Source organism: Amblyomma mixtum, chromosome 1 (genome assembly GCF_055824585.1).
Source record: "Amblyomma mixtum isolate Tamu chromosome 1, ASM5582458v1, whole genome shotgun sequence".
Taxonomy (NCBI): domain Eukaryota; kingdom Metazoa; phylum Arthropoda; class Arachnida; order Ixodida; family Ixodidae; genus Amblyomma; species Amblyomma mixtum.
The window spans coordinates 186,978,341-186,994,795 of NC_143012.1; the positions used below are offsets into that span (position 1 = coordinate 186,978,341).

Genomic DNA, 16,455 nt, shown 5'->3' on the forward strand with positions numbered 1-16,455 from the left:
ATAATCCGAGAGTACGGCTTGTCGTACGTTTTATAAACAACGCACGAGGAGTTTTTCCGTCCTATGTGGTGTCGACTGAAACACGTTAGATTGCGATTGCTCATCGCATGCTTTTGAGGATTTCTTGAAGCTTACACAGTGCACCGAAGGCACACGCTCGCGTTGTCGTTGCCGATTTGCGAGCTTGATCAGCTGCATGTTCTGCAGTCTGCGGCACGCAGCCCTCATAACTGCAAGTCGTTGTTTTCGATACCAAGCAGCCTATTTCTACCGTACGCGTGCGTAGCAATGAGACGCAGAACGCGAAGCTAGAGAGAGCATCTGCCCTCCGTGATCCGCGACTTGCTTGCCGCCGTGATTGCCGACCGGCTGGTTCCGGTGGCCGCCAGCCCACGTGACCATGATGCGTTTTCCTGTCAGAGACGAACTTGCGGGTCGCCAGCGGGCTGCCCGAGCGCTGTTAATCGAAGAAGCCCACTATTTACGAAAATGCGCATGCGAAGTGTTCTCTGCGCGCGGGCGCGCAAATTGCTTGGGGAGCGGACGGTCGCGGCCGGCCGTTCAAGGTTGCGTGCGTGTCTTGTCACAGGAGGAGACAAAACAAAAACCCTTGGCCTACATAGTGCTTTAGCGGGCCTTCACAACCAAGATCACAAACTCCGCGTTTCGAAGTCAGTTTGTCAGTTATAACTCGACGGGGTCTTTCGGCGGCCCGAAGAAATGACGGCCCTACGAGTCATCGTTGGGACACCCGCTATTGCACCACGGTGCAAAGGAGGTCGGCAAGGAGAGGCCATAAAATACAAAAAGAAGCCGAGAACCATGCGAGAAGCAGACGACGCGCGTCAGCTGCGGCTAGGGACAGCAGCGCTACTAGTTCGCGCGGCCGCCACCGGGGAACACCTCTTTGTGGGCGGAGCCAGCGGTGTTGTGGGGTTGTGGTGCTGGTGGCTGTGGGGTTGTGGTCGTGTGGTCGCACGTTCGGCTGGACGCCGCGCGTGCAGTGTTGTACCAGGGCTGTGGCGTGTTGCCGTGGAGGAAATGCATCCCTACATCTTCCTTGAGTAAAGTGAACTAGCATTTACCTTACGGAAGCGGAGCTGGCGGAGTCGAAAGTTTTGCATTGCGCACCATGTGGATGGTGTAAAGAGCGGGCGCTTGCTTTCTCCTAACGTGTGATGGAGCCGGTAACGTCTCCAGCTGGTGCGGAGCTTTCTTCCACAGAGTTTGTTGATACAATAATAATTTCATCCCTGAACGCTGATGTGCCGTCTACGTCGACGGGTGCTCGACCACGAGGAAGGCCGCGTAAGACGGAGGAAGAGAAGGCGCAGACCAAGGCTCGGCGTGCCGAAGCCATGCGTCTCAAGCGACGGGAAGATCCCGAGCTGCGGGCGCGGGAGGTGAGAGCGATGCAGCAGCGGCGCCTCATGGATCTGAACTTCAAAGCAAAGGAAGCTGCGGCCAAGCGACGTAGGCGCGAGGAGAAGCGGCGAAAGCGTGAGGAGACCGCACAGCAGCGAGCCAGGGAAGACAAGCAGCGCGAGATTGAAAAGGGACAACTGAAAGCGAAACGGGCCGAACTCGAGCGCCAGCGTGTCGAAAAAGTTCGCGCGCGTAAAGCGGCGGCTATGCGTCGCCAGCGCCAGCGTGATGCTAGTTTGCGAGCCCGTGAAGCTGAAGCCAAGCGTCAACGACGAGAGCGGGATCCGGGGTTGCGAGCTAGGGAGGCCGAAGCTCGAAGGCAGCGGCGGGAAAGGGATTCGGAGTTGCGGGCAAGAGAAGCTGAAGCGAAACGACTGAAACGACGGGCCGACGCGGACCTACGAGCCGAGGAGCGGTTGAGGCAGCACGTGTGTGTGACAAACTTATCTGAGCGTCGTTTCGCTAAGAATCTGTTCGGGTACTCGTGCTCAGTGTGCGATCGGCTTTGGCGTAAGACCGACTTGAAGCCTTTGCCAGAGGCTCTTGCCAACGTCGTCGCCGATGCATTTCGGACTGATGTGTCGGGATTCAAGGTGTGTTGCACTTGCTTGCAGAGCATCAGGCGAGACCGTCTTCCGAACTTCGCCACCACGAATGGATATGTGTACCCTCCTTCAAAGCCAGCGGACTTGCCAAAGCTTGATTTGGTGAGTGAGCTCCTTTTGCTCCCGATAATGCATTATTGCGGACCAGTATTACTAAATATCATTTCTATGCAGCAAAGTAGCACCATGTAAAATGATCCACTACTTTAAGCTTTCTGGTGAGCGCTAGTGTAATGCAATAACCAGCCTTGTAACGCTACAGAAAATTAACCGATAAGAATAACAATTACATATTATATTCTTCATCTGAAATATGACTGACTTCAATGGTCAATTAAAGCCCACGAAAAGTAACTGAAAAATAAAAGTGTACTCGATTACTGTTATGTTATTTTATATTCATCTTTTATTAGCATAGCACGAATATACGTGGACGAGAATGGCTGGTGTGCTTGCAGAACATGCGTTGGTAATTTCCCCTGCAGTAGCTTTTCGAAGTTTTTGTCGACAATTTTTTCCCCATTTCCTTTTGGACATATCAGTAATGACACTGAAGAGAATCTCGATATACTAATTGGGGAAGTGTGTTGCTGCAACATACAAACACTCACCCACTCACTATCTGGTTCGGCCTCCTTTTATACAATAAAAGCCTATTCTCCCTCTCACTTGCAAACCACCTGAAGTTACACAGGGCGTCGTGCTTTGCTGTTGTTTATGCTCGAAGGGTACAAAGCCCAAGCTTGCTAAACTTGACATTCCACTGTGGTGCCATGGTGAAATGGGAAGCGCGCAACGTGGGGCTAATAAAATGCAGGCCGCTCGGACTTGCATGTGCTGAAATCCTCTTGCACGCAGCTTCTCCATAGCTCGATCATTGTACTTCTAGCATGGGAGATCCGTACAACATCATTGCCACCGAGTTCTGGTTCTTGAAGTTACACCACTGGTCACAACTTGTTTTTGGAGAAAAAAAAATCTAACAAATTACTATTCACGGATTACTAAAAAGATAATTGGATTACCGAGACCTTTCACCCTAGAAAAACTAATAAATGCATTAAAAAATTTGTAGAAATTGTAATTTATTTCAAGTAATCAATTACTTGTAATGCATTACATACGAGTCTGGAAGTGACATATTACTCCACGATGGTGTCAGCAGCTTAATTCCTTGTTAAACTGTCTGCTACATAGATATCAAGGTCAGAGCTGACCGTGATATTTTTTCTCTTTACGTTTCCCTTTACTGTCATGTGTTCATTTGCCATGTTTGCTTCATTGATGTCATCAAGTGGAATCTTCAACACATGTGAATGAGCTTCTGTGATGATGCAGCAGTGAAGCTGTCCTGCCACACAAACCAGGTTACAGGTTAGATTTTTGGTCGGAAGAGGTGCATTCTTGAGACAGACCAAGTACGGGAACTCCTCCAGTCAGCACATCATTTTAAAACTCATCAGACAACTTCAGTCTGCTGAAATGAATCCAATATTCTTTATTACACACCTCATCGCTTGAACTGCAATGGCATATGGTACACCCCATAATTTCGATGTGTCCTTCTCGTAAGATCGTGCATACATTTCATTGAACAACTTTTACGGCATATTTAGTTGAAAAGACGCATCAGTTCTGCAGCTTAAGTGGCACTGGATATTGCAGAGTGCTCACTGTGTTCCCATACAGTTACCTTTCGAGGAATATTGAGCTATAGGGCTGCACTGGGCGGCCTTACAAGTTCGTTGCTTTGTCTAAATCAACTTCCCACCCCCAGGCCAAAAAACTCCCCAAAGTTTCTCATGGTCCATAGTGAGATTATTTGTTATCTTGATTTAAATTTTATGACAAGTATCTACCTATTTAATGAAATATATGTCATTAGAAACTGCAGGTTACTGAATGCATAGAGACCCATGGCTCAGAGCATAGAGAAAAAAACTGATGGCCCTATGCCTAGACAGTTTTTGTAAAGGAACTTCCAGACCTGAGAAATATATTTATTTCATACTTAACAAGGGGGGCTTTGCTGAGGTCTAACAGTGTGAGGATATGTGGCTTAGGTCAGAGCTACCTGTCATGAGTGGGGGTCGGGTTGATACCAGCTGATTTTCAAACTGCGAACTGAGTATTCCGTAAGTTTCTCTTGCAGCCTTTTTAGCGGACTGACAAAGGTGTCAAGGTTTGTAGTCACACTGTCCAGATGTAGTACGTGGCACTCTTCATCAGGCTTAAAATACCACGAGGAGGTCGCCCTGAGCTTGTAGTGTCCTCTTCAGCATGCAGTCTGCATTCATTCGGGTAAACAGGTTTCAGGTGGCAGGAAACAGAGTCAAGTACTCTCCGAACAGTGCCTTCACCTCACAGCTCCAGTGCTAAAGGCGCAGTGCATCAGCATTTTCAACTGGGTGGTTACACTCGTGCTGGGCGGCTCAGATCATGACTGACTCACACAGAGAAACAGGCTCAGGAAATGGATGCGTCATTCTTTTTGGGGCTTTTGTTCGCAGTGGCCTCTTGCACTTTGTACTGCTTCAGCTCATCACGTTGTTCTAGCCGGCATGGCGACCGCCAGTACTCTGGCTCGGTAGACGAGCACCTTAATCACTGAGCCACCACGGCGAGTAAAATGTTGCAGTGTCTGTCTCACATCTCAGTGGACACCTGAACCGTGTCGTACGGGAAGGGATGAAGAAGGGAGGAAGTGAGAGAAGAAAGGAAGAAAGCGCTGCCGTTGTGGAGGGCTCTGGAATAATTTCGATCACCTGAGGTCGCACAGCACAAGGGCGCCTTTTGCATTTCGCCTCCATTGAAACGTGGCCGCCGCGGTCGGGTTGGAACCCGAGAACTCCGGCTCAGTAGCTGAGCGCCCTAACCACTGACGCTGGTTTTGTGGCCGTGCCGTAGTGTGATACTGACGCACCTTCCTTCTCGATGAAACTAATGACACTTCGATCGAATTCTGCCAGCTGGTGCGCCCTGTCAGCCGGCATGAAGGTGGTGCTACAAGCGTAGCCGATGTGAAGAGTTGATTGCTGTGCGCAAATTTTAATGGAGTACACCATTTTATTAACAATGCATTTCAGTTTGTAGATTAAACTATATGCTTGAACGTATGCAAGTGTGCAGTCGTTTTGTTTTTGTTGTGTTTTACGGTGGCATAACCAGAACTTCCGCTGCTGCAGCTTCGGAATCGCGATTGTGTGCTCGTGCTTCTATGGCTTGTGCTATGGACCAAAGTTTATTTAAAAACATTGCTATGGACAGCATAGATATAATGCCTATAGCATAGAGTTGATAAACTGGCAACACCTGAACGCCGTCGTGATCCAATGGTGTGTGTGTGTTTATTTATTTTTATTTATTGATACCCTCAGGGTGGGAAAATTAGAGGGGAGTGGGTTAATAGAACAATATCGTTAAACACAGAAAAAATTTCACAATACAAGTAACAAATAACGTGAATGTCTACAATATAAGTGTAACAGTATCAGGTGTGCGGGCATACAGCAGGATGAATGATTACAACCTAATAGATAGATTCTATTTGTAATGTCACATGTCAGAGTACACATAGAGCGGCAAAAATACAAATGAAAGAAGCTGGGAATGTGATTCGTTATACAGTACAAAACTTGCTAGAAACTATATATTGCGTATGGCCGACTGAAATAATGAAGGTTGGGTGATTCTTGCAACAGAGGAGGGAGGGCGATTCCAGTCTAGTGATGTGCAGGGAAGGAATGAATCGGAAAATGTTTTAGTATTGCTTATAAATGTGCCAACTTTTGTGGATGTGGTCTAAATGTGATGACACATATGAAGGTGGAATCAGCAATTCATCATGCAGGATATCGTGGTAAAAGATCTTATGAAACAAAGATAGCCGTGTGAGGTTACTCGGGATGCAGTGATAAGAGGTTTAGGTTAGATTTCATTGTAGATATGCTGGATGTGCGATCATAGTTAGAGAAGGTGAAGCGAGCTGCATTGTTTTTAATCATTTCGATCTGGTTAATCAAGACTTTAACACCTGGGTCCCAAATTGACGATCCATACTTGAGTTGTGAATGGAAAAGTGTTTTATAGGAAAGAAGCTTAGTGTCAGCAGGGGATGCATGAAAGTTGCGTTTTAAGTATCCTAGCATGCGATTAGCTTTGCTGATGGTGAATTCAATTCGACATGAGTTTTCCAGCTGAGGTTAGAAGTGATATGAATGCCCAGATACTTATATGTCGTGACAGATTCAAGAGCAATATTGTCGAGGTGGTGCCTAGGTAAGTCGCAAGTTGTTCGAGATATGTGCATGAATTTACATTTCTTTACGTTAAGCATCATTTGTCATGTCTTGCACCAGGAGGAAATATTGTTAACCCATTAGGGACCAAGAAAAATCTAACAGAGGGTTTTTATTCATTTTTAGCACATAACACTCTCATATAAATAAAAAAGAGATTGTTGAAATTTCGTCACGATTGCTTTATTCCTTCCAGAGGTTACACAGGTGTACTTTTTATAGTACACTGGGTCTTCCCCATAGCCCATATGGCTACTTCACTGCATTCCTATTGGTGGCGTGAATTTTGTTATTATGTCTGCGATTTTTACGCAGGGTGATATAACACTTCTTGCAGGCCCTCATGAATATTTTCTGGCTATACTGGCACCGCAGTTATCCTACTTTGCACGGAAAGCTTTCTCCTTTTCAAAGAAGCTTCAGATACGATTGAGCCAGAGTGTCTGCGAACCGCTGGTTACTCCATGTCAAGGTGTAGATAATAATGAGTAACGTTCTTACCAAAGAAAAAATAGTCAGCAGGCTCGTCTCTAGCATTTTGGAAGATTGTTCAGGCTTTCACAATTGCAAAATTGAGCTTTGGTGTCAACAACCACTATCACTTTTTGTCCCTGATGCTGATATACTGGCAGTAGATCGCTTGATGCGAAGGTCAACACCTGCCATACCACAGTTGAAAAAGGAAAGGAGTTTTGGCTTTAAAAAAAATCTGTTTTTCGTGTGCTATAGGCAACGACCACTCTACAAAAAACGTAGGCTCACTGCTGTTATAGCTGCAAGCCATAGTCACTATACTGTTGATCGTAGACTTCAATAAAAGCATGTAACCTATACTACTGAAGCAAAAATCGATGTATCATGGCTGCTTCTATTCCATCGCTTTTTTTTTGCCCGAATGGACACTTCCTAAACTCGTTTTGGCGAACGGTTCCTCTAGACCTAAACTCCTCCCACTGGAGCGTGACAAGAATGTCTTGAGAGATAAAAAAATTACCAAAAAAAGATGAAATGGTCACTAAGCGTTGAAATCACCTCAGGTGACGACAGGACAACACGCGCTTCCAAAAGTTCCATTTCTGAACTCAAATAGTTTCCGCAGACGGTGTGAAAGGCATAACAGTAACTGTCTGCTCTGCAGAACCTCCAGTTATTATAACCAAACTTTATTACAACCAATTAAATTCATACCATCGTCATACTCAAGACCGCTCGCGGCAAGTACAGCAGCCTCCGAGGTCTTGCTGAACAGACAAAGTGATTTTTTCCGAAAAATTGGAAGGAACCATAGGATCTATGAACTGGAATAAATAGACGCCGTTGTGCACACAGGAAGACCCAGTGTACAGCCTTTGTCAAAAGTTTAGAGCCCAGGGGGTTTGCTTCTGGGCTGCATTGCTTTGCTCGTAATGCGTCCTCATCGTCCCAAATCTCCTGAAGGTAAGAAGATTTTTGGTCCTGCTCCCTCCGATGCGTAGGATTTCCACAAGTGCTGCAGGAGCGCCACAATAGTGCTTAGAAGCAAACCCCCTGGGCTCTAAACTTTTGACAAAGGCTGTACTATAGAAAGTACAGCAGTATATAAATCATCACAGAGAAAAAAAAACGCCAAAGGTGCGGGACATTCAAAGCATCCATTGTTTGCTTAGTCTTTAGTGCTGCTCTATACTTGAAATTAGCGTAATATGTACATAAATGCGGCCGCGAGAAAATTATAAGCAAGCGACTACCGGTGCAGTTCGTGGAAAACAAATATCCTGAAGTTTCACCACGGAAAGCTGACATACTGAGCAGAGGAAGTGCGCCAAATTAGTTAAGGGTGGTTGGCCAATCCCCTGTTGACAAAAGCATGCCCTACTTTAAAAAAAAATTCCAGTATTTGGTGGTGAAATCATAAAAAATTTAACTGTACTTTTAAAAGCACGCTGGGCGCTAATGGGTTAATATCAGTTTGAATTGCCTGTACGTCGTCATCGGTTATTATTTCGCGTTAAAGAACACGGTCATCTGCAAATAAGTGAATGGATGAGGTAACGCAGTTAGGTAGATCGTTAATGAAGATTAAGAAAAGCAAAGGCCTGAGAACGGTTCCTTGCGGGACGCCGGAAAGAACGGGATGTCGACACGAAGTGATGCTATTGGCAGTTACAAATTGTTGACGGCCGGTTAAAAAACCCTCTAGGCACACTAGTACATTAGTATCGAGCCCAATCATGCGCAGTTTTAGCAGTAAAAGCCGATGACAAATCCTGTCAAGTGCCGTGGCGAAGTCTAAAAAGATGTAGTCAGCAATTGCAAAACCATTTGTGGAACTGAATGTGCCTCCTAGCCTGATTGTGGAGAAGCTGAAGGAAGAAACTGGTAAATGACCTTCCCTTTGCCTAGTGATCAAGGATTTTACATTATCTGAGGGTGAGATCTTTGCTTTTATTTCTTATATATATGCAGGAAAAGCAGTGATTGCAATGGATATCCATAATATGAAACGTGCACGCAAAGGACAAGATGAAGCAAGCCAGCTGATAGAAGAAGTGAAACGCTGTGAAAGTGTGCATGGAGCACACGTGCTTCCTATTACCGGTGACAACAAGGAGCTACAAATACTATTTTTCCACACACCGCACATGAAACATGCCTCTGACTCCTTCCCAGAAGTGCTCGTCCTTGATGCCACATACAGAACAAACAAAATGCCCCTTTCTGTGCTTATTGTGCAAGATGGATCTGGCTGTAGCCACGTTGTTGCCCATGCTTTTGTTTGCTCTGAGCGTTGTAGTGACGCGGCTCCTGGAGGTATTTGTTGAGGAGAATCCTGCAGCAGTGAACATGAAAGTCATGGTAGTTGACAAGGACTTTACAGAAATCACTGCTGTAAGAACATTTCCAAGCTCACCAGCAACACAGCTATGTCAATTTCATGTGGCTGAAGCCTTTAGAAGTGGAGTTGGGCAGCTCGCCAGGTCAGCTGATGAACGAGATTGCCTTTTGAACAATTCAAATGAAATGCTGCATTCACCTACGCCGCAAAAATATGATGAGACTAAAGTGGAATTCGAGTGGTATGCAAGCACCGAGGCAATAAGCTAGTTTGAAAAAAAACTGGGGCAACATTCCTGAGGTGTGGGTCCGGCACTTGTGTGACCTGGAGTTCACCTGTGGGAACAACACAACGAGCCGTGTAGAATCCCACAATGCTAAAATAATAAATATCTTATCTTCGTCAGCAAAACTGCATGAAGCATTGCGAGGACTCCTCAAGATGACAAGTAGCATGACACGAGAGGCACACCACAAAACTGTACTCCTCAAGACATGCAAGTTTTGCTCCCACCATGTCTCCGAAGAGGTGGAAAAACAGTGCGAAAAAGTGTTAACGCCATATGCCTGCAAGTTAATAAATATGGAGCTGGCAGAGCCACGAGAGGAAATTCCAGAAATAAAGATGGTCTCTGCACAAACATATGCAGTGTCATCTAAATGCACTGACGTCTTGCATGAAGTTTCATTTGAGACCCAGTCATGTACTTGCACAACATACTCTTGAATGAAGCTACTTTGTCGTCATTTTCTAGTGGTGTGTACAAAGTACAATCTGAAACCACTCCTGGAAAAAGCTGTACACAAGCGGTGGTTCAAGTCCTACCAAACAGACTGTTTCAGTGCCACTCCGAACTTATCAGCAATGAAGTCAGCAGCTCCAAAGAATTGAGGATACTTTCTATTCCTGGTGCTTCATGTGAAAAGATGAATCAAAACCAGAAATACACATATTCAGTGAGGACACTAAAAGCTCTTGCCGACACCTTGGCTGAATGCCAGTCAGATGTGTTTGCTAGACGCCTTGGTTTTCTAGAATTGTTAAATACCTCATGGCTGAGAGGGGAGGATGTCACAGGGACAAATTTTCAAGAGCACCAAATCACGGCAGATGTTGACACCTGGTATTTGTCCTGCCATCAGTAGAAAAAGCGATGACCTGGAGAGAATTGAAGAAATCATTGATGATGCTACAGAACATGCTTGCGACAACAGCATGGCATCCACATCAGAAAAAGTCACAACGAGCAATGACAACTTGGACAGCATTGATCATGAACATGTCTGCAACATCAGCATGGCATCCACATCACAAAATGCGGCAGCGAACAGTGGACACCACAAGTGTGCTTCTTCAAACAGTGGTTACACCATCAAACTTCCTGATGTCAGAACACCAGGGCGGCCCTCGAAAAGGGTGCAGCAGAACAGAGTAGTGTAAAAAGAAAAAGGGGAAATGAGGATGAGCCTGTTCCCTTCAAGCACCTAGCAGAAAAGGCCCAAGCAAAAAAGTAAGATAAAAACCACTTCATGGTGTTTGATGTTTTCCCAACCTTGTCCTGCATTCTTTTAACAGTGCTGCTGTCTAGAATTGCTGACAAGAGCTTGTGTCAGAGCGTGATTGACGGAATGAACCTGCTAGAGGAAAGTGATGTTCGCCCAGAAGCCTTGCTTAGTGCCTTCCTGGATTACAGAGTTTCCCTTCCCAAGCTTAAAAAATACTTCACGCCTGATGTATGGACTGCCTTGACATCCTCAGGTGTGCAATATTGGGACTTTTTAAAAGTCACAATCTCCAACACTTGGCTGGAGATTTCAATGTCTTCCTTCTTTTACAGTTGCTGTGAAGAAGAAAATAAACTGTGGATTTGCAGTCTCTGCGAAGAAAAAGACGACGGACAACTTAAGATGATCTGCTGTGACCAATGCTTGGAATGGTTTCACTGGTGAGTGAATGTGTATTAGTGTGCCAGTTTTGCTGCTGCTGTGGTCAAATGTTTTGTTTTTGCCAGTTAAAAATTAACTCAGTGGGTATTACTTGGTGCTGCCAGCAAAGCTGCCCGCTTATTGTAATGCAGGTTTTGTTTATAGCAAGAGCATCAATTGGTACCTGCAAATATTGTACGATGATGGAAGAGTGTCCAATTTCAAACACTCTTTAAGAGAAGGATTTAAATGAGCATTACAAGAGCTTTTCAGTGACCACGTTGACAAGGCTGCAAACAGCATGCTACCACAATTTTTGTTATTCGTCTGTCATACTTATTTGGCTTATTTGCGGTTTTGCTCACCTTGCAGGACTTGTGCTGCTGTGAATAAGGAGACCACGAAGAAGCTTTGGTACTGTGCGCACTGCAGTGGACACAACTAATACTTGTTTTTGGTGTCTGAGTGCAATAAATACAATGAAATGTCCTGAATCTCCTGAATGTTTACAAACACACATAATGGTCTACTAACTGTAATAATCCTGGACTGATGCAAGCTTTTAAGTGTCTTGTAAGTGGTGTTCTCGAGCAGCTTGTCAGATTTCTTTTTAACATTCAGTAACAACTGGGATAGGCGCGAGTAGCGACTGCATCAGTGAGACTGAGAGGTCAGTTTTTGCTCACTATTTTTGTACACCTGTTGCACTCATAGCTCAAGTGAGGTTTTCTGTATCATATGGGAAGCTGCCCTTTGTAATCTGCATATCCAGGCACATATAACCTCATTTTGAATGCCGGAACTCGTGCATGTGATAAGGCGGTGTCTTCCGCACGCGGCGAACTATAACGAAAGTGGTGAGTGGGAAAACCACTTGCCTAGAAAAGCAAAATGTGCACGAAGGTCAGCAGCACGGGGGCCGGCCAGCCGGCACTCGCTTGTCAAAAAGCGCTGCCGAATGCTGCGCGGTATCTATAGAAGAGGCAAGCGGTGTGCCATTACGGGCGCGCCTCGAAGGGAGCGAAAGACTGGAGGCGGCGGTGAGGGAAGGGGAATGGTTCAAACAACGGTATAACTGACGTCTTGCACTCGTGAAAACCACTCAAGTTAGAAATTTCCGAACCTAAGACTCGCGTCACACAGGCAAGCCGAAAAAGTGCTCGTTCACAACGCTGTATTTAGTCACGAACAGTGTATTCGTTCCGACTCGGAAAATCTCTGAGCGCTTGTTTCGCGAACTTCGCAAAGCTGTCATACTTCTCCCCTAAGCAGATCTCCATCACAGCAACGCTGAAATGAATGTCGTCCACGCTAAGCCATTGGCGATCTGGTGTCAGAGGCCGTCGAGAATGAATGGGGGAGAAAAAAAATTACCGACGATTACGTTACTTCCTAATGCGAAATTTGAGCGCAGCAAATAAGCTGTTTCACCTTTTCGATAGATTGAGGCAAAGAAATCGAGCAACACATGTATGCGCTATCACAGAATTTTTTTTTTATTTTTCACACGTATTCCTTTAACAAAGACTCCACTAACAGTTCTTGACAGTCATGAAGGAAGCTTCGTGGTCGGAGAAATAGAGTGATATATGTTCGAATTGGTACACCAATGCTTGATTCTCAAAGACGAGATCTATACAAGTGCCTCGCGAGGTTGTCACAGCCGTGGGACGCGTTACGAGCGAGAGGAACGGGATGTTCTCCCGCATAAGTGTTAGGAAATTGCTGTTTGTCTTTATGTCAACATTAAAGTCCCCCACTACTAACATCGGTGTGGATCGATGGACGGTTAATGCGAGTTGCAGGAAGTGCACAACGTCTTTCGTGAGTGCGGTAGGAGCGAAGTAGGCAGCTACTACCAGCAAGCCGTTGGGCAACTTTGCGGCGCACAGTTCGCCAACTTCATGTGACGTGCCAAACATTTCGACTGGTATTGCAGAGAGACCTGTGTGCAAGTAGATAGCGACTCCCGCCGCTCTGTTGTGGTCTCTGCGAGCACCACAGCAGTATAAGAAATCTATGATTTCGAGAGGCTCTTCGGGATCCATCCAGGTTTCAGCAAAGCAAAGTACAGAGGAATGGCGCAGAATGTGATCGTGGTGTACGTCCTTGGCATGTGCGGCAAGGGAGCGTACGTTAAGAATGTGGTTGTGAATGATGAATGAAGTGCTGCCAGCGAATGACGCGTCCATTGGCTGTCTGCATGTGTTACTGATGTGTGGTTAACATGTTAAGCTTCGCCTGTAAGAGTGGAACGCGACAGCGTCTTGCAACGCTGCCAGGGAGTCCACAGAACGCCATCGCCAATTCGGCTGTACGCCTTGCTGGACGGTAAATTTATTTTTTGAGGAAAGGAAATGTATCTCTCTCGCATATCTGGGTGGACACCTGCACCTCGCCGTAAGGGAAAGGGGGAAGATGGGAGTGAAGAAGACGCGGTATTAGCTAGACGCGCCTTTATTCATTCTAAACCATTCAGCTGGCATTACGGAGTGGCTAGCGTGCTCGTATCGCACTCCGGAGACCCTGGTTCGATTCCCCAACTCGACCAATTTCGTTCTCGGTTTTATTGATTTATGCGGTCTAACTAGAAAGGTTAATTAGGCTATTTCATATTTATATTATTGTATTTCTATCCATTGTGTTGTCATTAACCTGTCAATTGTTGGAACTGTCTAGGATGTTCGACACAACGTATATGAAACGAGCAACGTCTTACTGAGTGGGGAAGTGCGTGGTGGTGGAGGGAACGCGGCTTCGTACTTATCTGTTTTTTTCAGCAGCGTCCTTCCGCGGACGCTGTTGTCGCTGCGGCGCGCGTCTTTCTTTTCTTTTCTTCTGACCTCTTCATTCTCCTCTATATTAATTAGGCTAATTGATTAATTAAGCAATTAACTAAACTCAGTCCAACTTAGTTGCAGCATCACTATACGATCCCTTTGATTGGTTGCATGGTTACTAGCCAAAGTACAATTGGCCCCATTTGAAATTCGCGCACTGTGACGTCACGAGCATTTCGACCAATTGAAAAGCGTGACATGGGGGGCGGAGCTGGTTACGAGGCCGACGACGACGCGAAACCCAGGAACGGACGCCAAAGAGCTGCGCTCTAAAAAAAAAAAAAACACGCAGCACGCGAATACGGGGGGGACACGCAGCGCGCAAATACGCGCGGCGAGAGCGAACGCCAATTTTCGTCGCTAGACGGCGCAAGCGACCCACGTCGTGCGTGTACAAACTTCCGGTCGGCGAACACGACGTCGTGCGTATACAACAACTCGATACGCATAGCCGCCGCCGCAGGACACTCCCATAGGGCCCAGCGGCCCATTTGACTGCAGCGCACCAAGCGGCTGGAGTCTCATAACGTCCGGTTTCGGTTTCAGGCGCGCGCAGTTTGAATGTCTGCATGCGCTGCGCCTCGCTGCCTGGGGCGACTTCCGGTTCCGGTTTCAGGGGCGCGCGGTTTGAATGTTCGCATACGCCGCGCCCCGCTGCGCCATTGGCGGCGCATAATTAAATAGATTTGGAGTGCTTTTGACAAGCCGTGAACGCAGCTGCATCACAGCCTTTGCCAAACAATAGCACTCCACAAAAGACACCAGGTGTTGTGTGAAATGAGAACTTTTATTTTGTGCAACAAACAAAGCCGTGGGATGCAGAAGAAGATGGTTCCTGGCCTCCTGCTCAAGGTGATCCTGATTCGGCACCACGGCACACAGCAGGTGTTGCCGACGGGTGGCATCACCTGAAAAATTCGCAAGTGTGGTCATTCTCAGTCTCCTTATTGTAACTTGTAAACAGTGAAAAGGTGCGAAAGCGGCGAGGGAACGAAATTACGAGTGGAGTCAACATGTTTTTGCGAACCTCGCGTGCTGAACGTCGTTGCGCAAAGTACAATACACATACCCTACTACACGGCAGACACTAATTAACTTTTTGCAAGCATTTCTATATTCCCTGACGTTATTGTCTACCTTCTAAAACATAGGTGGACAGCAGAGTAGGCGGTTTGTTCGAGAATATTTGGTACAAAGACGGCCACAACACAGCCTACGAACCAGAAGTACACAATGTGTCAGGAGCACTGAGAAATACATGGGTGCAACGTATTTTTTAAGAAGCATAGAAAATTAAACTATCGGCGCAACAGTTCTTGGGTTTCAAGCTCTTTAGAGTTTAGAAGGCCCGACGCGTTGCCTTTTCTTGCCGGTTTTCAAAAGCGCATTCCTGTGTTGTCAATGCACGGGTGAAATGTGCGTTTTCGCGAGCGCAGATAACGGAGTCTTTCACAAGTACGTACATACATACGTACTACAAGAGTAAGGTTTTTGAGCTTTTAGTGCGTCATCTTTTTTTTCCACCAGTCTTGAAAACTACTGTCCCGTACTTGCTGCGCGGGAACGGTCGTCTTCGCCGTTCGCCCACTTTCAAAAAAGTACATTTTAACCTTACACCGACAAATGTCACCCAAAAGAAGTTACATATTGTCGGGAGCCATACAAAAACGTCACGTCCCGAGAAAGCGCGAAACCAAGCAAAAGTAACCGCTAGGCACAGCGCGTCGGGCCACAGGCCGTGGGCAGTTTTTTTTTTTGTTTCTACGCACCGACTGGCGAGGCTGCATCATGCCGCATCATTCCTCCTTCCGCTCCCGCCCACGGCGTAGCGTGACACAGCGTGCGCGCGCCCTTCACAACTGCGCCGGCGTACTAAGCTAGAGTGCTCGAAATGCAGCGTAATTTTGCATAAATTGCTTGAAATGTAGCGTACTTTTGCAAAAACAAAACATTCCTTCCTTAAATTTGTCACTAATTGCAAGAATGCCATGAACAACATCCGGCTGGCCACAGAGCGAGCGCGCCGCTTCACGAACTGCAGACACGCAACGGCGGCCGGCGCGGCCGCCTAAATTGCTTGCAATGCAGCGTACTTCGACAAATAAAGATTTCTCACCTTGCCGCCGTCATAAACAGGAGAAGTTCTGCGTCGAAGGGCAAGAGAGACGAAAAAAATTACCGACGATTACGTTACTTCCTAATGCGAAATTTGAGCGCAGCAAATAAGCTGTTTCACCTTTTCGATAGATTGAGGCAAAGAAATCGAGCAACACATGCATGCGCTATCACAGAATTTTTTTTTATTTTTCGCAGGAAGAGGGGGGAGGGGGGCGGCGTGTACACCCAGCGGCAAACGATGGGGGCAGAAGCGCGCGCAGCAAGCAGACAACACGATAAAGGGAGGAGGGAAGAGATAGCAGCGCCTGACTGATGCCGCTGACGCCGATAGTGAGTCAACCCCAGCTGCGGAGTTGGTTTCAGGGACAACGCCGCCGATGCCGACACAAACAATATTGTGACGAATACGAAGCTGGCAGTGGCGCGGGA

General features: G+C 46.5%; 2 protein-coding genes and 1 pseudogene across 2 annotated transcripts in view; all 3 read left to right on the forward strand.

Annotated features, from left to right (window-relative positions):
- LOC149370244 (uncharacterized) overlaps positions 1-16,455 on the forward strand; it is a 125,044-nt gene that overhangs the window by 40,383 nt on the left and 68,206 nt on the right. Inside the window, exon 5 of the mRNA XM_089577405.1 lies at positions 1,173-2,132. Coding sequence (XP_089433531.1) covers positions 1,173-2,132 — 960 coding nt within the window. The remainder of the gene's footprint in view (positions 1-1,172; positions 2,133-16,455) is intronic.
- On the forward strand, positions 8,783-10,288 carry LOC149370246 (uncharacterized; annotated as a pseudogene).
- On the forward strand, positions 10,800-11,862 carry LOC149370247 (transcription initiation factor TFIID subunit 3-like). The gene is made up of 3 exons (XM_089560910.1): positions 10,800-10,901; positions 10,981-11,088; positions 11,441-11,862. The coding sequence occupies exons 1-3, from the start codon at positions 10,879-10,881 to the stop codon at positions 11,511-11,513; spliced, it is 204 nt and encodes a 67-aa protein (XP_089417036.1). The 5' UTR covers positions 10,800-10,878; the 3' UTR covers positions 11,514-11,862.

What these genes read in the sequence shown, in the direction of transcription:
- LOC149370247 (XM_089560910.1), top strand. Translation starts at nt 10,879, where the DNA reads ATGGACTGCCTTGACATCCTCAG. An exon ending in GACTGCCTTGACATCCTCAG is followed by an intron (nt 10,902 to 10,980) that starts GTGTGCAATATT and finishes CTTCTTTTACAG; the next exon opens with TTGCTGTGAAGAAGAAAATA. An exon ending in TGCTTGGAATGGTTTCACTG is followed by an intron (nt 11,089 to 11,440) that starts GTGAGTGAATGT and finishes CTCACCTTGCAG; the next exon opens with GACTTGTGCTGCTGTGAATA.